Source organism: Pipra filicauda, unplaced genomic scaffold, assembly GCF_003945595.2.
Source record: "Pipra filicauda isolate LSUMZ 115617 unplaced genomic scaffold, ASM394559v2 scaffold33_size4404698_pilon, whole genome shotgun sequence".
NCBI lineage: Eukaryota > Metazoa > Chordata > Aves > Passeriformes > Pipridae > Pipra > Pipra filicauda.
In genome coordinates, this window is record NW_024104465.1 from 545,711 (window position 1) to 568,843 (window position 23,133).

The following is a 23,133-nucleotide window of genomic DNA, read 5'->3' on the forward strand; positions in this document are numbered from 1 at the left end:
CTATAAATTCCAACACATCAAAATGCTCCTTGGCCAGTCTATTCCCACTTTGCTAACTTCTGCCTGATGTCAAACTTTGGTCACCAAATAGATTGTTCAGAGTGAGAATACGCAGAATTCTATTAGGTTTTCATTTGCTGTTCTTTATGAATAAAGAAAGTCCTTATGCATCCCCAATTTCACTCCTAACTAGGATGACACATAAAGGCCTGTCATTGCCTGGCTTCTGAACACAATCCATTACGAACAGGTTATCCAGAGACAGCTTTATATCAAATCAGAAAGAACACTGAATCACACCAAGACAAAGACATTTTAAAAAATGAAATGAGATGAAATAGGGAGGGTTGAGAGGCCGTGCATGTCACAGACTAGCCAAAGGCACTCTTGGTTTCTATGCATAATATGAAAGACCCAGCAAGCAAACTCCAGGACACCGAAGTGAACATACCTTCTCCAGTTTGCAATACAACTCTCCTGCTTCATTTTTTCCTTGATCTTTAACCTGTAACTTAAGTATAAAATACATAAAAATCTCAGGAAAAGCTGTAGTACATTGTGCTTCTATCCAATCGTGGTATTTAAACACTAGGAGTTACACAAAGTTGAAGTCACGCTATTTTGAGGGCACAACTGGAAAACATTTTGCACTAGTTGTACAAACCACAGTAATCTTTGAAGGATCCCCCTCCCCAGCTCATGTGTGAGTGTCAAACAGCACTAGGAATTCAAGGAAAGCATCAGCCCTGTGTCTCCCACGAAGCCTAAACTACCTTTTGCAATTTGTTGTGACATTCGGCAGCTTTACGTTTGAATTCTTCAGCTGCCAGTCGGGACTCTCTCAACTCTGACTCGTAGAGGTCACTGCGCCTGCGAGCTGAAATCAGATCCTCTTCCAACTGATTCATCATCAACCTCATTTCTTCGACTTGAGCTTGATATTCCTGTAGTTGGGGTGGAAGGGGAGGAGAAGGTATTACGTCTTAGAGGCAAGAGGGGAAACGCTTGGAGCAGCAGATCCCAGAATATTGATTACAGGCAAGAGATGGGTTTAAGAGGATGTGGAAGGAAGGTAAAGTACAAAATAAAACAGTAAAAACTAAACAAAATAACATCAATGGTGTTCTGGTTTGAGTCTTGCCATTTTCAACTCAATACCTCGTAAAGTCAAAGCATTGACTTTTTTAAAGAGTGCAGGAACACACAGATACATCTACACACAAATGATAAAAATTACTTACATTTCTAAGTTCTGAAACAGAAATGTGCCTTTGAGTTGATGTCTCTACTAAATGCCCAGATGCTGCCTCAAGATCTATTTTCTCAGGTTGATAACATGACAGTTATCACAGATCTGCACAGCTTGGGTAAAAGGAAAGAAGGAGAAGCAGAGGGGTAGCACACTGTGCCATCAGCTATTTTCTCTTGACAGAGTTAAAAAGGATCACATTGCTCTGCATGGGAGACAACCTAAAATCAAATATCATCTTAGAAAAACTACCTATAAATCACATTGCCCATAGAAGATATTTTTCTATATAGGCAGAAATAAAGATTCCCCTTGCAGGAGACTACAAGATAGGGCATTTGGATGGGGAAGATGGGAGAAGAAAAGAATTTGAATTGACAATCTCAATGACACTGGGAACTCAAACTGAGACTAGCTCAAGAGATTGCTTCTCACATATTCACTGGAGAAAAAAGATTTTAATCATGTTTATTTAGCATTTACTAAGTCCTGTAAGTATACATTTCATAAAATTACTCTAAAGCAAAGGAAAAAAAAAACCAAAAAAACCAAAGTATTTTTTATGAAGCTGAGAACAAGTAGAAAACAAGCACATCAAGAGCTAGGAACAAAGATTATGAAGGACTGACAGTGGGGGAGTCTCTCTTTCTTTCCATTTTAATACCTTACAATAGGCCTGACTACCCCCATATGCAGAAGAGGAACTGTCTCGTGACAGAGTCAGGTTTGTCATCGCTCCCCCAGACAGGCACTGCCTGCAGCTACAAAGGGACTGCAGGAACACTGACCCCAGGGGCAGCCCCTGACTCTCCAGCAAGGAGAGCTTATGCAGATATTTAAAGAAGCTGGGCCTTTAACAAATTGCTTTCTTATCCCTTTGGCAGAATGGCTCTTTGCTTTGTAATCCCAAAATTGGTTCTCCAGTTTGTAAGGAAGACAGGGACCTGTTCTTTCCAGTTAGCCTCCTGTGGATGACCTTATTTTCTTGCTGGAAAGAATTAGAGCCTTTTGATAATAACTAAGCATATATTTACTCAAATATTCTTTTCATACAAATAAATTTGTGAATAAAAAAGGCAGAACTGTTTGAAGGAATACATGTCCTGCTCAGAAAGTACAGTTTGTTAAGACTTCCTAAAATACTGGGCTTTTATATCAGTAAGCACTTGACCAAAGAATTACAAGTATGACTACAGTTGCCACTGTGACAATGAGTGTTTGGGAAGGGAGGAGAATGGGGAAGGAGAAAAGAAGGAAGAAGAAGAGATAGTTAGTGATATTTCAGGTTTTCTTGTTTCATCACATTTGAAAGATTATCTTTGAATAAGTCTCATGATCAGGTCAGAGGAACAGGCCACACCACTCCAGGCAACACAGAACAAACCTCTCAGATATTCACTGGTCAGAGTTTAAGAACTACCAAGAGGTACTTAAGTGCATATTAGTGGACAGGCAAAGCTCAGGGCATGTACCTGAAGCAAATCACATCAGGGAACTACATACAAATGAGTGGGGCTCTCAAAAAAATAGAGATTCTGAGCTGTTGCAAGTACATCTGCTCATACAGATCTTCATCAAGTAACAACCAGAGCACAGGTTTAGTTAAAACAAAAAAACAAAACAAAACAAAAACCAAACACACACCCCAAACAAACAAAAGACCCCACGAATCCACCACGCTCTTCTATTCAAGTACCTGAGGTCAAGTTGAACCTACAGCCTTGCCCTGAAAATACCATGTGCCTAAGTATTAACTTTTGAAGGTTCTGATTTGCTGTTGATTTGACTTGTTCTCTCTCAGGTTTCAGGTTTTCAACAGCAAAACTCTAAAGGGACTCTTTCATCTCATCTCCCAGTTCCCTCTGACTTAAAAATCATGGTCCAAGTTAATGGCCAAGATCCACCTGCTCGTATGAGTCAGCACAAACATCTCAGCATTTTTTGTTGCTCTTGTCTTTCAGAAAGCTCAGAAGATCACCCCAGATGTGAAGGCCTGCAGGATATTACAGATTCATTTGTTGACCTAAGCAGCATTTTTATGCCATTGTGAATCTTCACAAGCCAAATTAAGAGATTCTGGGACAAAGCATTTGATTAAAAATTACTTGCATTATGTTTCCTCTGTTACATGTGTCTGTACTGCCTAAGAATTTATGGGTATTTATAATCATCAAAAATGTTCCACATTTCAGTATTTAAGGCAACTTTTCAAGCAAAGCACCAGAACAGAGAGCAGGGAGCTTTAGATCCCTTGTATTACATAAAACAACCACCCAGAAGAATGCAGGAGAAGTCTATGGAGGCCTGATACATCCAGAGGGTTGAGTTTGCATTTCATTACTTTTTACATAAGAGCTTCTTATGTCTGGAGGATTATTACCAAGGTTTCTGGGCTTCCTTGTCTCAAACGCTTTGAAATGAGTCAGTTACCATTTGTAAAGTGCTTTGAAGATGAAAACCAACAGATAGTTGCAAAGAATTATTTGAATGCTACAGCAAATTTCAATTTCTTTTTCTCAATGCAGCATGTTGCTGTTAATTCATAAAACTGAATTCATTCTGTCTTGTAAATAATTTTAAATCCTAAAAATGTCCAAATTTGGGCATATTTTCATTTAATTTTGACTTTTTTTTTTTTCTTATGAACAACCATATGGATTAATGAATTTTGAACATTCTTCTAGTGGACAAAAAAATTATTAATTTCTCCTTTGCAAACAGATTAAATTAGGAAAAGAAGAGTTAGGCAACATACATTCTATTTTGAAAGACTATTAAGCATTTTAAATGGCCAGACAAGAAAGAAGAAAAAAAAACAACACAAAGGTTAGCTCAGTTCTCTCCCAGGTGAAGATTCATTAACTTGTTGTGAAATTTGCATACCTTAACCATTTTAAATGGATAGCTCACTTCTAATGCAGTATATTAGTAAAGCATTGCAACTTTCTCCTAAGCTAGTTTTATAGACAAAGTCCTCTCAGGACTAGGAAAAGAAAAACCTGAAGTTTGGAGTCTGTGCTTACTTGCAAAATACACAAGTGGAATTTTGTTGCTTCCTATATTGTTCAGGAACCCATGTGAAAACACACAGATTGGGAGTTATCCCAGCCTACCAACATCAAATGTCATCCTGGCACCAGAGCTAGAATATGCCAAGAATGCCTATTTGTGGACAGCCACCCTGCTCCCCAAAGAAGCAGGAATACCTGTTCTTTGATCTCTTGCAGTTTTCGGCTTTGCTCTCTGATATCATGAAGGAGCTGCAGTGCCTTATCATCTTCCTGAGACACCTCCATCCGTGCCTGCTCCAGGCTTCGCTTTAAGCTCTGCAGAAAGCAAAATGTTCAATACACAGTCTTTGGTTTTTTCAAATGGTTGTATAATGAAGATCTTTAGTTACACAAATGCCTCCTCGACTGCAGCGAGGCATCAAAATAATAATAATAAAAAAAAAAATTAAAAAAAGAAAAATTGAGGCACCAGTGATGGAACTCTAATGAAATTCATGGCCAGTGCTGCTCCTATCTGAACAGAAGCAGCCCATTTTTACAAACATTGTTTACTCAAATCTTGGTTCAAATATCTACTTCCTCACATCAGGTTTAGAGACAAAAACCAAACACAGATCACAAAAGGCATCCATTATTGACAGCATTTATCTATATTTTATCCAGGACTATTAATTCACAACCTAGACACAATCCTTCAACTTCACGTTACTTACATTTTTCTTGTTGCTGTTAAGTGAGTCAAATGCTTTAATCATTGTTAAACTTCTACAAAGAACAGAAGAGCTGAGTCTGTATCTCACCACATACCTTACCTGCAATTTGGACCTACCAGTGGAATGGTCCTCCTATCAACTGAGTATTATTCTTCAATAGAGAGACATAAACTGGATTTTATTTATTTACCTAGTAGCATTTGGTACGGTAAAACTCAGCCCCGTTTTAAGATGTGCTTCCCAACAAACCAACCCATCAGAAATGGTTTTCAATTCTCTGAAAGAGAGTATTATCTGCACTTCTGTTCTTGGTACAAGAGAGGAAACATAATTGTATATCCAACTGAAAATACAGAGACTATCGACTAGAATGAAAATATCCTCACTGGAATCTTGCCAGGACAACTGGGCAGACATTCCAGCTCCCGTGAAAAATGCCAAATGATCTTTGAAGTCATGGTTTTGCAGTCTCATTTTTATATTCTACCTGAAAAATAGCCCCTGTCCTACAACCTTCCCTGACATTGTGCTGGGGAACTGGATCAGTCTGAACTCAGGACACCACAGATGGAGGCAACACCACTGCTTCCTAATCCTATTTGTTCCTGAAGATTTCTGTCTAGGCACTGATTAGGCCCCTTCCTCTTCTGGCTAAGAAACCTGCAAGAAGTCAAACCCAAGCATGTTCTAGCACAGCCAGTAAGACAAACATCACAAATAGTTTCAGCAAGACCAGGACAGTAGTCACTCCTGCATGATCTAAGCACATGACCATGAAACAGCGCTCGAATAAAACTACCAAGCAAGCTTTTGCAAACAATTCAGGGCTCCATGTTCAACAGATATCCCCTCACACGTTATTTTCTCTCCATCAAGTACCCCACTGAAAGCACGATGGAAGAGAAAGACAAAGACCACCAAATTTCAGGCCTTCAGCTCTGGAAGGACTGGGGTAAGGGCTCACACTGCATTCTGTGATATAGGTGGCCAGGTCCTGCTCCAGGAGGGATCGCTGGGTCTCAGAGGCTTTCAGTTCCACCTCCTTTTGGCTAAGTACAGCCTCCACCTCTGACACTCTCCGGTGCAACCGCGTCATTTCCTGCTCCATCTGCAATAAATATCAAGAGGTTATAAAGGGGGGCTTCACAAGCTTTGTTAACTGCTACATTCAGAGCTCTGTTTGTAAGGAATTTGTCTCCAAGAGACTTCTAAGCTATGTTTCTCCAAATGGTGTTTAAATTCCGATACCATTGTCTCTGCTCCAGGAATGCACAGTTCTTCTTAAGGACAAGTAGTAAGTCTAAGTCACCCCATTCATTCAAGCTGCTTGTTCATATTCAGTCATTCTTCGAACCCCAGTTAGCAAAGAAGACACAATCATTTTTCACCTGACTTGCAGAGATGGGTCACTTTAACCTTATCCCAAATCCATGCTGGACCAGAAGATGGTTTCCCCCCATCTCCTTGTCAGGAGCAAATGGTCAAATCCAGAACAGAGCAGGGAGAAAAGTAATGGAACTCTCATAAAAGTCTCAAACAAGCAGTAAGTGTTAAAAGACTCCACCAGGTTCCCTTTATTGGAGCACAGCAACTGTTATGAGACGTTCACCATAAGCAGTGACGTGACAACAGTTATATAAGCAGGAGCTGATGAGTGAGGAAGAGCCCCTCAGAACAGTACTGGGGTAACTGTGGTGATGAAGAGGCACGGCCTGCAGGAAGCAGCAGTCGTCTGTGTCAACGCTGGGAAAAGGACAGTTTAAAATCCAGAGCCGCTTCTTGTTAAGATAAAAGTATCTAGAGCAACAGCATGGCCTAAATTCATCTCCCTTTGTACTGGACAGGAAGCCACCTCTCTGAAGGAAAAGCACTTTGCCCACCACGAGTCTGGATGATCAGCAGCATCTGACAGATCCCTGGACATACAGTGGTTGCAGATTCCTGGAGCAATGGAGACGGCCAATCGCATAAATAAATACCTTGTGACACTTGTCCTGGGCGTCTTGGAGTTCTTTGCTCTTGAGAAGAAGTGTCTTTTCCATGGAGCTGACCTTGGCTGGAGAATCCACACTTGAAAAAACAGATCTAAAAGAGCAAAGCCAAACAGCACATGAATATAGGCAAAAGGTAACAGAAATCTGATTCATGCAGCCTCTGTAAAGTCATTGTGTACTTACTTATCCCGGGATAAAAGAAAGGTGCAGCAATTCCAGTCTAACAGCCATCATTTCAGATCAAACACACCATAAAAGCTGATGACAGTATATCGTTATTAAAGAATCCATGTGTACCTTCTATTTACAATATTAGTATTTTCCATCAGTGGATATGTCACAGTGCAAAACAATAAATCACAGCAGCAGCATTGCATAATTTGTAGGGATTTATAAGTGCAACAAAACCAAAGCATAAAGCCAAAGTAACCTTTGGAAAGATAACAAATTTCCAGAGAAATGCCTTTTATTTGGTACTTTATTTTTAAACAGGTTTTTAAATTATCATCGAACTACAAAAGCCCTAAAAACTTCAACATTTCATAATCTGCACCACAGGAAGAAGAGTTTAATATCCTTAGTTACATTCTGTGAACCAAAATTGAAACTTTCCTTACCCGATTCATATGATCCCTACAAACTCAATCAATATCAATATGATTAGTCACACTGCAGAACTTCAGAGTTCCACTTAGAAGTAATTCTTTTTCATGAGACACAACTTAACTGTACTGTTCAAAACAATTTGACTCCAGAAACCTGGGGGAAATATTTACCTGTTCTTAAGCTTTCTGTCTAATTGGGACTCAGCATTTAAGAAGTTACTGTTTCTGCTAGTCTAAATTCCTTCTAGAAAATGATAGGAAGCCACCTGATGTTTGGCAGCATATTTTTAGTGCTTTGCAGTCTTAAATATGCAATCTGCAACCAAAAAATTAAGTGCACGAATCAAAACATAATTTTAAAAATCACATTCTCCCTCGCATCAAATGATTCAAACTAGATATTTGAGCAGTTAGTGATGGAACCAGTGTTAGCTGATAGATCAAAACGCAGGAGCACAATGAAGGTGCTAATAAAAGATCACACGGGCTGCCCACACATTGCTTTCTGCTTCTCCTGGCCACAGTTTGGTGTGCAGCCAGCTATCCCCATGGAGAGAAAGGAGCTTTGAGCAGCTCTCTGCATATAGCCACACACCCACACACAGCAGCACAGGCTCCTCTTAACACCAAGGAAAGTTTCGTTCCATCACCACCATTTTCTGAGAAAAATCTACTCCTTAATCCAAGTAGATTTGCAACACAGGCACAGGCAGAGAGATGGGGATTTTGATGAAAATGCTGCAGCAACATCTCTGTGTCAAACAGATCGTCAGCACCACCACCCCAAGCTGTCATTAGGAAACAACATTTTGATATCAGCAAACAAACACAGCAAAATCCACCAGTTCTGCCCTGAGAGGTCAAATATTATCATCTCTTCAGAAACCTGATATGGAAAAACTTAGAAGAAAGAATCCTGCATGTCAATGATACGGATATGATCAGGACTTACTAAAAAAAAATGTTTAAAATTAATGCTTTTATACAACATTCCTTTAGTCCCGGTCCAATCAATCCGATCCGTCTAATTACCATATTTAAAAATCAATTTATAAAGCGTGTCTATACTCCTACAGAGAAAAGGCAACCATCTGAGAAAGATGCATATTAAATTCCATAACAGCTGGGTGTACAAACAAGGCTAAAAATGAATAGTTGAGAAAAGCAGTCTAAAAATACAAATTAAAGCTCACATTAACTAAAAAAGACACTAAGGAATCTGCTTTCAAATGTTAATCAAATATATGTAAATAGCTGCAAATATGTACTGAGACAAGTCTGAAAATCTTCTTATAATAAAAATGTATTTTTACAGGTCTGAACTGTACAGGCTGAAGCAATCTTTTTTTCAATTACAGTTTCAGCCTTAGCCATCACCTTTTCAAACCTGAGGCATTACCTAAGAAAACTCCAGCCAGTTCTCACAAACCTGGTTTTACTTGTGGCTTCTATTCCACCTCCCTAAAGGAGCTAATTTTATCTGTTATTTTTGCTCATTTATTTTATTTGCTATTAAAAGAATCAGAGCCTAATGTTACAGGCACTATTTTGCTTTTCAAAAATTTCTCCTAGTAAGCCAGCTCAAAGCATCCATATGCACTGCAAGCCAGGCAGGAACAGGATGGATTCAGGGAAGGAGATGCAGAGCTCTGCAAGGACAGGTGGTTCAGCCAGGTGGGATGGGCTGGGACAGAGAGCAGGAGACCGACCGAAGTTTGCATTTCACGAGGTGACTGCAGAGGGAGCTGCTCCTCAGGGTTGGTGTTGGCTTTGTAAGGGAAGAGGAGGCTACAAACTAGAACTACAACCTTTCTTCCTCATTCCTGTCCAAAGCAAGGAAGAAATTCCTTAAAAATATATGTCCTGGTGACAGGACAATTTTCCTGCCGTGGAAACAGTACATCTTATCCCCAAGGAAACCGATTTTGGTTAGCACTGGACACGCAGCTTTTAACAGACTTGCTTTCCCAGTAATTCTTTCCTGTGTACAAATTGTATTAGAACAACTTCCTGAACATCCATACAATCTTCAAAGTATCAGAAAGGGGCAGACAGAGGAAATCAAGAGAAATGGAATACTGGCTAATCTAATAAGCCTTGTCATGGTGATAGAAGCTCTCAACAGAGCATGACAAGGTGGAAAATACCCACATTTCTGGGGCACTTACATTCTTCCTCAGTCAGCATCATTGCAGAAATTAAACACACGCAATCCAACATCAAAAGCCATGATGCAAAGCTATCATTCAGGCTAGGACCATCTCAGAGTATTTCATTTAATTAACTGCTACATCTGGATCAATTCTCTTAGCACGACAGCAGTTTCTGCTGTTTCCTCTGAAGTGGGAAAAAATAGATTAACAAAAGGTAACCAGTATCCATCAACAAGAAAATTGCAATAAAAGATTAAAAAAAACCCCAAAGTCAAGTCTATAGTACCAAGCTCTGATAGCACTGGGGCTGTGCCAATTTACTTTCCAAAGAAGCACTGCCTGCATGACTAAAAACCAAGTTAACTTACAGCTGACTAGTGATTTCACAGCTAGATCAGCAGCAGCCTCAACCAGCAGAATGATCAGAAATGGTGCTGGTTGTGCAAAAGCTCCTCCAGTTCCAACTTGGCTGAGATGAAAAAGAAAAAAGCATTAGCAGAGGAAAAGCTCCAGGATGACTCTGGGGTATGAAACACGTCCCTTGGTCCCCCCATGCATCACATCACACCTCGTAACTTCCTGGGTCCTTTTGTGCCACTCTCACAAACCCCCAGCTCACCTGTGCTGCTTCCTTCTCACAATGATTGGCACCATCTGTCCTAATCCTGGCCCCCACACAACATGCCCATAATCTCGTCCCCCATCCCTCATGCTCTATTCCTTTTAGCATTATACTCATCTGTACCTTCCGCCCCCTCCTAAATGCTTGCTCAGGCCTAAAAAAAAACCAACCAAAAACAAACAGTGATACCATCAATCTGTGAATAGAGCTTGCTGAAGCAAAGCATATTTTTGGTATGCTCATCCTGTGCTTCCTCTTTAATCTATCTTTGGTGAAAGAGCTCACCAGAACCGACAAACTGTTGGAAGAAATCAGTAGTCCTTCTTTTTGGAAGAATGGCCCATTTTAAACCTCAGTATTTTATAATGACAGTCATGAATCCATATCAAATTTTTAAAATTAAAAAAAAACCAATCCCAATAACCCAAAAAAACCAAAAAACAAAAGCCCAGAAATCCTGAAAATACCCCTTCTTAGGACCTTGCAGAGAGGACACGGGCAGGCAAAAATTTGCATTATAAAGTATTTTTTAATTAGGTATTTTTCATTAGGTATTTTGGTACATTTTATTTGGTATTGATTTTTACTAGGCATTTATTTTTATTAGGTATTTATTTTTATTAGGCAATTTGGTATATTTGGTTAACCCTGGATTTACAACATATTTATCTTATGCCTTCAGGCTTCTGCTAGTCACCTGCAAAGGACAAGAACGATTTTCCTTCACCACTTGATGCATATTTTTGGCACCCAAGGGTTTTTGTCACTTGTTCTAAGCACTGGAGATCAGCCATGGTTAGGGACAGGAAGGTGGGGCTGGCTTTTAATGGAATTAAACCCTCAGTTGCCTCTTATCTTGTCACAGTCACACGCTCACAGCCAAACCAGCAGCCAGGTTTGCAGTCAGACAGGCTCTTCTCCCCCATATCAGGAATTCAGAGGCCATGATGGGAGAAGGACTCAGCTGGTCTTTCTCTGCAGCCTCAACCCAGCTCTTAGAATCATCCAGCAGATTGCTAGGACAGGAACCTATGGCAGCAGCAATTAAGCCCTTGATTTCTCCTGATTGCTTCCCACAATACATTAATGTCATGACTTTTGCTCTTTTGTTAAATTTCACAGTTGTTAGAGGGTCACAAATTCATCCCAAATCTCATGGTATGGGGCAACACTGTAATTCAATGAACCCTTTTAATCTACACACCAACTATGTAATTTCTGGCAACAGGTCTAAGTGACTCAGGTGAACCCTTCTAGCACTAAGTCATTGGGAGAAAGAGAAGAATGGAAAAGAGGACTTCTTTTACCTTCCTTTTCTTTTTACTGAAGTATTTGAAATTCCTAGCTCAGCCATACCTTCTTACTGTCCAGTGAACAAGGTCAAACTTCGTGGCTTGACAGCCCTCAAATTAAAAGCCACGAAAGTTTCAAGGACCTTGTTAGTGGCTCCCTGCAGCTGCCGGGGCTCACTGCGAGCAGCACTGGAGGGCTCGTGCTGCAGACAGGAAAACAGATCTGCATCACTTAGCAACCATAAGGTTGGACTTTCAGAGGAAAGATTTTAAGAACAAAAATTCTGCACTGATCAACTTCCTGACTTAGGACCTTCCAGAGAAGATGTCCTGAGAGTCACAAGAGATAAGCCTCCCCCCCTCCATTTACCGTTCTGCATCTAGAATTTGATGTTCAAGCTGGTGTGGACAGAAACAGTACTGTATTTCCTCAAGTAAAACACACACTAGACAACATCTCATAAGTAAGAAGTTATCTTTAGGACCCAACTGCAGTGATATTGAGAATAAACTAATCACCGCATTATTTAAATACAGATATATTTTCAAGTCTCCGCAAGCTCTTTGCCATATTTAAATCACCTTCTCAGAACAAAATGCAAATATTAACTGCTAAAAATAACAAAGTGCATTTATCAAGATCTCATTCAAAAAAAGAAGCCAATAAGACCTACCTAAATTAAAATTATTTGGGGTAAAATTAAATATATGATGTCTTTCTGTTCCAGTACAGGGAAAAAACAGGCCACACAAAACAGAAATTTTACTTCAGTCAAAATTTCTCCAGAGGACATTAATCCCTATACTCTTTTGCTATACCTTTTCCTATCTATTACCAAAATTCAAATATAACTTCCATATGCATTTTCAGTACCATCTCCAAAAAAGAAGCACATCAATCCATCTGCTACAGCTGTCTCAGCCTCCAGTACAGTTACACCACTGTTCTGAGACTTCACCTCACACTCCTCTTCAGTTCTAGTCCTGGGCCCGATTACATACAGATTTTTACCACACATATGTGGTCACTATTGAGGCTCTTCTGTCACCTGAATGGCCATTTAGCCTTGGTACATGGATTGCAGTTCCCCAGGCAGAAAAGATAATACCCTAAGTTAAACTCATCACTCCTGAATTAAGACAGATTTTAACCCCAGGTATCTACAGATCTAACAATCCCTTTTTCTAATTCTGCTGACAATATTAGATCATTTCACCAAAAGAACACTTTTTGGGTTTTTATGTTGTCTCCCTTTTGCCATAAGAGCAACTCTGCTGAGGAGGAACAGCCAAAGATTCCCTTCTTATTACTGGCATAACCATCATATAACCTTGATTCACGGCGTGGGCAAGATCAAAGATGTCAACAGTATCACCAGATTTGGTGACACGTTTACTGCAGAGCAACTATCACAACGAGTATGACAAAAAATGAAACTTGATTAAGACAGATTGACAACCAAGTCCCTGAAGGGAACTAACCTAGCAGGAGTGAACGATGGTTGACACGAAAACACAGCACCTCAGTGCACTGAATCACTAACACAGCTAAAGCCACTGCGTTCCTGAGAGGCCTCCAGATCCCAAGGTAAGGACTTCCCAACTTAATGCACTGCACTAATACTTTTTCAATAGCTCTGTCATCAGAAACTAACCACCCACCACATCAGATGGTTTATAACACATTACTTATATTCTTCTTTTTCTCTGACTCCATTCCCTCAGAAAGCATGTTTTCTTTCCATGGAAAACCATTTCTTCTAGATCTTCACATCCCTACACACACACACACACACACACTGAATATTTCACCTGAATCTCCAGTCTCCTAACACAGTACAGCAATGCCCAGTCCTCCTATTTAACTTGACCCAGCAGCACACAGCCAGCTGCCATCAGCTCCTTCTCTTGCTCACTGACCCATTGCTGCACGTTCCCAGGTTAGTGGAGCTCCATTTCTGTGGATCACTGATTCAGCCTTACACATCCCCAGCACTTGGTGCCCACTCTCTGACCCAATAAAATAACACCACCCCCCTTTTCCATCTCCGAACTCAGTATTCTCCCTCTTGCAGGGATCTGCAGTACCAGAAATGCAATCATCTGCTGCTCCCTGCTTAACAGCAACAACTAATTCAGAGTATTTCAGCAACAATTTCAACAATAACTGCTTTAAAATCAATCTTTCCATCCCATTCCCTCCCCTTCATCCCAGAAATAATCACAGAACGGTAGGACATGCACAAGGCACAGCAGCAACAGATCAAGCCCGAATCTGGCAGCTTCCCTACAGCAGAGTACAGCAGTTAAAACAGCTTTTCCCCACACACACCATCCTCACTGTAACAAACCTGCCCATTTTCCAGTGGTCCTATCCACCTAAGCAATAATTCCTACTTACTCTGGTCTGAGGATCCCCAATGCCTTGATGAATGAAAACCCCACAAATGGCAAATCTTCCCCCGAGAATCCTGCTGGGCTCAACTGGCGCGTAGAGGATAAAACCCGCGAATTCTTCTCTGGTTCATCAAAATTTGAGGTGTCATCATCAGACTTGAGAGTAGGAACGAAGGGGGGAGGAGCTGGTGAAAAAAAAGCAAGAAGAAAAGACAAAATTCAGCTACAGTTCACTCTGCAACAGTCCCACTCATTCAGTGCTTGCAATGGCACTGCAGCTCCTGCTTTTAATCTTGCTAACACAAGCAGACTGAGCTGCTGCTCTCAAAGCGTATTACAGCAACAAGAGATTAACCCTTGAGCCACCAACATGGCTACCACTCTGCAGGCACAACGTCTCCCACACTCATCAAACTGGGCTTTAGCTTGGGCATTTGAGACTGGGGGGCTTGGGGTTTTTTGTTTCAGGTTAGGATGTTGGGTTTTTTAAACACATACATTGAATAAAATCAAAGCACCAGGCTAAGTAAAACATTGCTGTAATACAGCTAAAAGTCAGTCAATTCTGATTCATCTTGAAAAGGAAAATGTCTTCAACCTGTCCAATTAGTGACACTACCTGAGAATGAAGCCTGATCCTGTGCCAGTCAGCTGAGGGATATATCTTACCCTTCAGCACTAACAAGAATCTTCCCAGCATGGGCTTCTAATCAAGAGCAAACTGGTCTTTCTCCTGGAAGGTTCTAATAAACTACAGCTACTAGAAATTCACTGGTGTTTAGGAAAGGAAGAAAGTAAGATTTTATTTCTCTGAAAGAGCTTGCTGAAGATCTGGAACTCTTGTCGGGACACCACTGCAGTCTGGCTCTGATACAATCAGCTCTGAAGAGAGGTATAAATAGCAGGAATTACAATGTATTTCTTAGTATAATTTCTAAATTGGTACCACTTAACTTGTCAAGCAGTTGTTTAATTTCAGCCGATTTTCTTACATTAGCTTCAGTTTAATTAACCCAAGGAACAAAAGGACAAGTTCTCCTCAGTGATGTGCAGCACCCGAGCTACCTGCTGGCTTGGCTACATGTGGGAAAGGAATGAATGCAAGAGCCTGCTGGGCAATTCCTGCCTCATTAAATCACGTTTTCTAACATTTATTTATTTATTTATTTATTTATTTATTTCATCACTTAGGTCCCCACTCACTGCAACTCCACAGAGCTAAAAAAGAGATTAGCAAAGGAGACAGCTCTTCTGTCAGCAACCAGAAGAGCCCATTGTCACCAGCTGATGGAAGTGGAGTGTGCTAAACCCGTTACCATGGATCCAGTATGGATCTCCTGGAGCTGAAGGGCTGGTGAGGATTGAAGAACCGGGAACAAACACTCCAACCCCTGCAGTGCAGGCTCCCTGCTCCTCACTCCCTGCATGCTCGGGGTTTAACCCTACCTGCCTGCATCGTGACAGATGCTGCTGCCGACGGGACTGACAGGGGCAGAACCAGGCGCGGCTGGAGCTTGCTGGCTCCCTCTAGGCTGCCAAAGCCCTTCACTGCCCACTGTTAACTCTTCGTTCTCTACACAAATGTAGCTGAAAGTACCCACCAGACCAGCAGGAACAGCCAAAAGACAAAAAAAAAAAAAAAAAGAACTGTGTCTGTACGAACTGCCAAATCCCAACTCCACACACAGGCTTTGGTAGCAGCTCCCTAAGGAGCCATCCTGACGCTGCTCCCAAGCAGGGGAGTGAGAAGAAATTCCATGAAGCCAGATAGGATGCTGCTCACGTACACTAGTTCCAAGTCCATTAGAATGAGATAAATGGGGAAAATACAGAAATTAAATAGGTTCTGTAAGTAGCAGTTTTATTTACTGGCAGCAGAAGATTTAAAATTTCTGTCAATATCATGAATTTATTAATTTCTTCTGTTTTATTGGTTATAATACAAATTTAGATCCAATATAATGCTGATATTTATGTACATAAATATAATTTTGAAATACAGATTGCTGGTTAGGCTGTGTATGGTTTTTTTAAATCACTTAATGTCAGAATAACGTCCAGCTACTCTTCCATATCCTCTTAATGATTAAAAACAGAGAAGTAACGGGAAACAATTTGTAAGTATTTCATTTTTAATGCAAATATAAGCCTCAAGTTACAGTTAATTCACAGCAGAGGAGGATTAATTTAGGATTAGAATTTTTTAGTTCAGGGCATTTGCTGAAAGAACTCTGCACATCCTCTTACAGGAAGGGGCTGCTGTGAGGTTTTTAACATTGTTTCTGAAGACAGACGAGGTAAAGTAATAGGGAAAACAGCAAACTCTTCACTTCATCCGGGAAGTCTAGAATCTTTCTTAAAGAGGTACCAAAATCCAACTTGGTTGCCTTTTTATAACAGTATAAGCCCCCTGTTATGCACTTCCCAGAGCCTGACAGATAACTTCATCTTCAAAAGAGAGACCTAGAGCCTTACTTCTCATCAGAAATCAGCAAAGAAGATCTTAGGAGTCATCTTGAAGGCCTTGCAATTAAAAAGAAAGTCCTTCCTCTTACCAACAGTAAGAATTCTTACTCAAACCACATGCATAAAAGAAAATATCATTTAACTATGCATGCACATAAAAAGATGAAAAGGGCTCAGTGGGGGCACAATGGATGCACAGAGATAAAACTGAATGTGAGACAGAGTAAACCTTTGGGGCTGGTGGGGAACTAGTTTAAAGAGCACAGTGTTTTACACTGCAGCTTCTTCTAATGCTTAATAAAATATGAGAACAAAGAAGAGAAATTGTGAACACTAGAGTAAAAAAGAATGAAAAAATCCTTTGTCCTCTATGTTGCATTCACTAAAATCCATCACTAAAAGTCCAAAAACTCTGCAACTCTGCAGTATAACTTTGATGCTAATAATATTTGTATTGATACTAACACTAATATTTGTTCAAGAAACAGTAGCAACTGAAGAGGAGACTTGGAACAGTCATTCAACAAAAACACCCTTAGATGTCAAGTAGTTCTGAAATTGTCAATAGTGACTGAAAATGAGAAGCAGAACTTCTTCAGGAGTTTCAACACAGGAGAAAAAAAATCACTCCAGAGTAATAACTGGGAGTAACTTCAAAAAAAAAAGAAAAGGTTAGATCCACTCTGTCTGATTTTGTTAATTATTTGGTAGCTTCTTCACAGTCTTTTATGTCCAAGACTGAGTCCTCTGTCAGAAGTCCAAAATACCCACAGAATAAACAGAGTAGTCTTGTAAAAACAAGCTAAAACAGACAAGCAATTTTGTTCTCAAATGTGGGTCCCATGATGACATAATCTCTAGTTAAATTATTATTTCTTGCTTAAAATCAGAAAGTTGTCACACAGCTGTAATATTTTCAGCACAAGATGAAGACTGGGGAATGCAAATACACTGATGTGCTTATCAGTTGCTTCTTTAAGGGAAGAATCCTTTAGCAGAGGTCAAGACAAGCCTCTGAGAGCTAAATGTGAACACGGTGCCATCACATCTGACAAGGTGAAAAATTTGCACTTTTTTCAGGCTCACTCAAAAGGGAGGCAAAACTATTACTCAAAAAGACACTAAAACCTGATGTTTCTACTCCTGCAAACTGGTCGGGTATAAAGACCTCTTTTTGTCTCTGACAGGTTACGACGAAGGCACATGTTCTGTTTACCATTTAAAGTATCTTGTAGAGAACTGCATGTTTTAAAAAAGCCAATTGCTTGCCTAGATACCTCCCCACTTGTGGAAGGATGTAACCCTCTTCCATCTGTTCCAAAGGATGACTTTCAGAGGAAAAGGGGGTGTTGTAGGTTGCTTAGTTTAAAAAAAAAAAAAAAAAAAAAAAAAGGAAAAAAAAAAAGAAAAAGCCAAAACCACCACACACACACTCTCAAGTACTTTAACCACTTTATCATTAAGATTAGATAAAGTGTCTCTTATGGAAATAATTTTTTTAACACTGCGTTAGTGTGTGTATTTATGACTAGTTCAAGGAACATTGCTTTAACCAGGTCTTTCCATCATTTCAAAATATTTTCATGCAAATTCAGAAAAGAGAGACTGCATTTCCCCTGGGACAGTGAGAGACTCAACTGAAATAGGAGACTTAAAAGCAATACAGAATGTTTCTTAAGAATAAAAATGTGTCTTTTCTTGATCTACAAGGTGATCTATAAATGCTTCCCGAGGAAAAGCATCCCCACAGCCTTTTTAAGTAGGTTAGGCATTACTGTTCCTGGGGCTCTAACAGCCCTATTTGAGAAGGTGTTATGGAAGAAAAATAGAAAATCCCAGTGATGTAATTTAAGGATGTTTTCTCTAAGACCACTTATAAAAAAGGCACTGTACTAGTTCCAACCAATCTATACAATATTGTCTTAACATTTCTACTGTTCTGTCAAGACAAGGATCCAACACATACATTTCTGTTAGCAGAAGTGATCTCCAAGCAGAAATGAAAGTGAGCTCCAAGAAACAAGTCAATAAATTTCTCTGAAGACAAGCATGAAACACCAGTGTTTAACTGTTAACATGTTGAACATCAGCTTGGGGTTCAAAAGGATAAGGAAGTGTCTTAGACTTATGAATAATGAGAGTTGGGTTCCTGCTTGTTCAATAGCAGAAAACAGCCTAAAAATCAGTCTTCAACACTTTCACAAGTTCTTGTGTTTGCACAAGACATTAATTCTTTTCTTCTCATATATACAGTTTCCTCATGCAAGTCCAAACATGCCATTCCATTTTCAAAGACCTCTTGGACTGCAGTTACTAAGCAATTCTTAAAATGAAAGGTTCTTTATGCTATACATATATATTGCTTAGTTAATAATAAAAGTCTTCTGACCATCTCCCAGTTAGGCTTCGGCAAAGCAGTTTGTTGGTTCCAAATTAAAAAGCTGATGCAGTTTATGGATTTGAAATTACAGAAGGTAACTAACAAAATCCACAAATTATAAAGAATGTAGCCTTGTTGCTGATAACTCAAGTATGTCATCCCCCCATTCTCTATCTCTAATTTTAGATAATTATTAAGTACTCAAATAATTCTGTTATCAACTTTCCAGTGAAATACTTGATCATTTAGCTGAAACACAGGTAGAAATATGCTTATTCCAGGTAAATAAATTCCAAACTATTTTCAGAAAATTCTGTCAAGTAAATCAACACAAACTTTTGAAAGTTTTGGGTTGGTTTATTTGTGAGGGGAAGTGTGGTGTTGTCTGTTTTGGGGTGCCTTTTTTTTTTTAATAAGCTTTAGAAGTCATTAAAAAGCAGAAGTCAACAGAGAGCAAAATCCATAAGTGTGTTTCAGTATAATACTCCAATGAAAGGGAAGATTACCTGTTGAGACTAATTCAGTTAAAACTGACCTTAGGTTTAATGGTTTGATCTTTTTTCTCTAACTTAAGAGCTGCTTCTGCAGACACACATTACTTGAACCCAAGGAAGTTGAGAGCTTGTTTTAGAGGCAACAATCTTTAGGAAAGGGGTTTACTAAAAAGTCAAGTGTTTCATAGGTTACCATAACAACAAAATGTAACACTGAAAAACCCCTTAATGACACATTCTTAACTAAAATCAGTGCATTAAGAATGGCTATCCTGGAGCTCTCAGCATGATAATTAAATACCTGCAAGGCAAAGGTACCAATTTTTTCTCTACCTTGCTCAGTTTGAAACAGAAATTACATCATTGCTCTTATGGACTAGAGAAAAGTCTGATTGTACTGATACAGAATTTGTTTAACAGTCGTAGAATCGTAGAACCATTTCAGGTGGCAAAGGCCTTAAGCTCACCAAATCCAACACTCCATAACCCCAAAATCTTTGACCAGATTAACTTGAGGCAGTGAGATTCTTTAATACAAACCTAAATCCTCTGACCTCTTCCAGCACTCACTAGTTTCCTAATTTTCTCAGGCTGCCACTGCTCCAGTCAAACAGTACTATCAGCAGAGGTCAAGATTAGAAAGAGATCTTTAGCCTTTAGATAGCCCAGGTCAAACCTGACAGAGGTTTTGGACAGAATGACAGCACCACTGTCCCAAAAACCAGCACAAGGAGAGCCACTGCCGAGAGCAAAGCAAGAGGTGATACATTGAATCTGCTGCTTAAAGCAAGAAGACTGCTGTGTTTTGTGCTAGTTCCAGCAGGGGTTTATCAACCATGAGGCACAACATCGAAGTCAGGGGTCAAAACTGCACGAATTGGCACAGTAGGTAGGTCCGGATATTAAAGGGAGTGATTCAATCCACTGGCCAGCTGCAGGCAGAAATGGGATTTTTTTAAAATCCCAAATGATTATTTCAGCGTTGTAATGACAAGCAGGGCTGCCTACCAGCTTGCCCATCAGCATCACCACTGCTACATGAAGTGGCAAAAATGCCCAATGAACTCGTGCAGTTGTGTGAATCCTAGACAGGCAGTTGGTAAGGAAACACCAGAACAGATGCTCACATGGCACTATTTTTTTTCTAGATCTGAGATAATATGATATAAATGTTATAGAAAAATTTCAGACACTGGTGGCTTAGGCAGGGCTCTGGGGAAAGAAGGCAGAGTGAGCTGGGAAATGTATGCTAAAATGATGAAAAGGGCTCGAGGCTCAATGGCTCTCAAAGGGCAGAAACAATGGAATTTAACAGAACAGCAACTCCACAAGTTCAAAATTAATGAATCAACAGAAAAGTGAGCAAACAGTCTGTGGAGCTGACAGCTGAAGTGCTGAGATAGTCATCAAATGGAGAAGCACTGGGCTTAGCAATTTATCATGGAAAATGGAGCACAATCATTCCCTTACAGTATATTTGATAAAAAAATATAAGGCAGGCATGTTGCCTGCCCAGATAATCTTACAGTCCAAATAATTTCAAATACTATCCAACACAAGTCAGACGCCCATATAGAGATCACTGATGATCTGTGAAATATTTGCTTTTGCCATGGAGCTGGAGCCTCAGTACTTCCAAACACAAAATTCCATTGTTTACATAGTATTATAAACAGTTTTCTGCACAGAAAATTATCTGCCTCAGTGGTTTTATTCTACTCCTAGCTGAATGAACAGATTTTTGACCAAAAAACCCCCAGTGATATATTACCCCCATTGACTTTGAGGAAAACCTCAATGGCCCTACAGCCATGAACATTTCATCACCTACAGAAACTACAAAAAATAAACCAACCTTAAAGTGAAGTTGGTTCACGAGCAAGGAAGGAGAAAGCTGAAGATACAACAAAAAAAAAGCAGATGAAGCCCAAATTAAGCAAACTGAGGTGGCAGAGGCCTGAATGAACCTACTGATGCATTTTAATCTGAGAAAGGACATGGAAAGGACCATTTTGATTTTCCAGTCTAGTGCCTGCAGTAATATGGCAATTGCATCAGAAATTCATATGGAGTTTTATTAAACTCATCTCACCTTACAGTTTTCACCTGAGATGTTAACATAGCCTATTCAAAAACCAAAATGAGCTGTTTTGTTAAAAGCACCTGCTCCAGGACACAGTCCTGTTTCATAATGAATAATTCAAATCAAACACACAAATACTCACATTGTACCAATTTTCCCACTAACCAAAGAATCAGAAATTCTTTATAAATACAGCTTTATTCTACTTACTGTTACGGATATTATTCCAGTCAATTTTAGAAAAAAATGGGTGGCAGCAGAGACCCTCATAACCCAGCCTTTCCTTCTGCCCACAAAGCAGGCTCTGGATCAGGTCAAGAAATTCACTGCTAACTTTCACATCCTCTGGGAACTTCAGAAATCTCTGCATTAGAAAGAAATGGATTTCTGCTCAGTAGGAAAACAGGCTCAGAACAGTAAGATTAAGTTTCATTATTCTGAGATATGTCAGGCACAAAGGATGAATATTTATAGCACACAAATAAAAGCAGGGTGCTTTTTATCCAAATAGGCTTTTATATGCATTTACTGCAGCAAAGATAAGAACATAGGAACAATTGTTCCCACCCAGGCCAATGGTATCCCAGGTCACCATCTTATGCTGAGCAATGGCCAATGGCACACACAGATGGAAGAGTAAAACAAGACACTTTCCCCGAAAATTCTCCCAAACTTCCAAGGGTTTGTGGCTTAGGATTTTCTGAATCAGGGACTATGACACCTGTTACAAAAAGTTACTTGATATCTACACTACAGAGACATGTAAATACAATATAAAGTAAGAGACATCCAAAAGCTTCTTTTCTCAACTGTAAAAACAGCCTTTAGTTACACCCTTTTTACTCGAGAACAGGGAAGGAGTTCTCTCTACCTGGAAGTTCATGATGTTATTGAAAGTTTTTGCTGAAGTCCCTTCAGTGAAGGGAGTTCTTCCATAAACCATTTCATAGGCAATGACTCCGAGGGACCACCAGTCACATTCTGGACCATAAGAGGCTTTGCCATCCCCACTCAACCCCGTCAGCATTTCTGGTGCCATGTAGTCAGGTGTGCCAACAGGCAGCCTGGCACTCACCTAGAAGCAAAGATATACCAAGTGATATTACAGCACTTTCTGTTCATTTTCATCTTGTTTCTTTCTTTCTTTCTTTTTTTTTTTATTTCTTTAATGAGGCATAATTTTCAGCCCTCCAAGTGAATTTTAAGTAAGTAATTTTAAGCAAGGCTGTTTGGCAAATAAGTGCAACATTAAGGACACTGCTGATAAACAAACAAAGCAAGCTATTTGGTATAAAAGGAGTCAAATCATCAGAGCCAACTGTTATTAGAAAGTACAAACTCCTAAAGTAGAAAAGCTCCATTTCAAAAAGCACAGGATTACTAAACTGATGTTTTAAGCAGAAAATACAGTCTAGCTCTACTGCTTCAAGTAGTATTAAAAGGGATATCGTAGCTGAAATTTCAAAACCAGTCAAATTTAGACATAAATATTCCCTGCCCTCATTCCTCTCTCACCCCTACTTTTTTACCTTATGTTCATGATCAGCAGAGTACTAATATCTGAATTTCTGGACTGCTTAGAAAAGGTAATTCAGGAGTCAAAACTGCAATCATTTTTGCACTGAGTGGCATAAAGAATGAAACAGAACAGCAGGCAGGCTAAAAACCTGAGGG

The 23,133-nt window shown here is 39.7% G+C and overlaps 1 protein-coding gene across 7 annotated transcripts in view; it reads right to left on the reverse strand.

Annotated features, from left to right (window-relative positions):
* The window catches only part of CIT (citron rho-interacting serine/threonine kinase), a 74,760-nt gene that overhangs the window by 42,787 nt on the left and 8,840 nt on the right, over nt 1–23,133 (reverse strand). For 4 of the 7 annotated variants that reach the window (XM_027714133.2, XM_027714126.2, XM_027714128.2 and 1 more), the window contains exons 8-15: nt 22,331–22,534; nt 21,670–21,823; nt 14,041–14,221; nt 6,953–7,058; nt 5,938–6,081; nt 4,456–4,575; nt 774–944; nt 452–511 (exon numbers count right to left, since the gene is read on the reverse strand). In XM_027714133.2, the coding sequence (XP_027569934.1) occupies nt 452–511; nt 774–944; nt 4,456–4,575; nt 5,938–6,081; nt 6,953–7,058; nt 14,041–14,221; nt 21,670–21,823; nt 22,331–22,534 (1,140 nt within the window). The remainder of the gene's footprint in view (nt 1–451; nt 512–773; nt 945–4,455; nt 4,576–5,937; nt 6,082–6,952; nt 7,059–14,040; nt 14,222–21,669; nt 21,824–22,330; nt 22,535–23,133) is intronic. The other 3 variants (XM_027714129.2, XM_027714130.2, XM_027714132.2) reach the window with 1 other exon arrangement.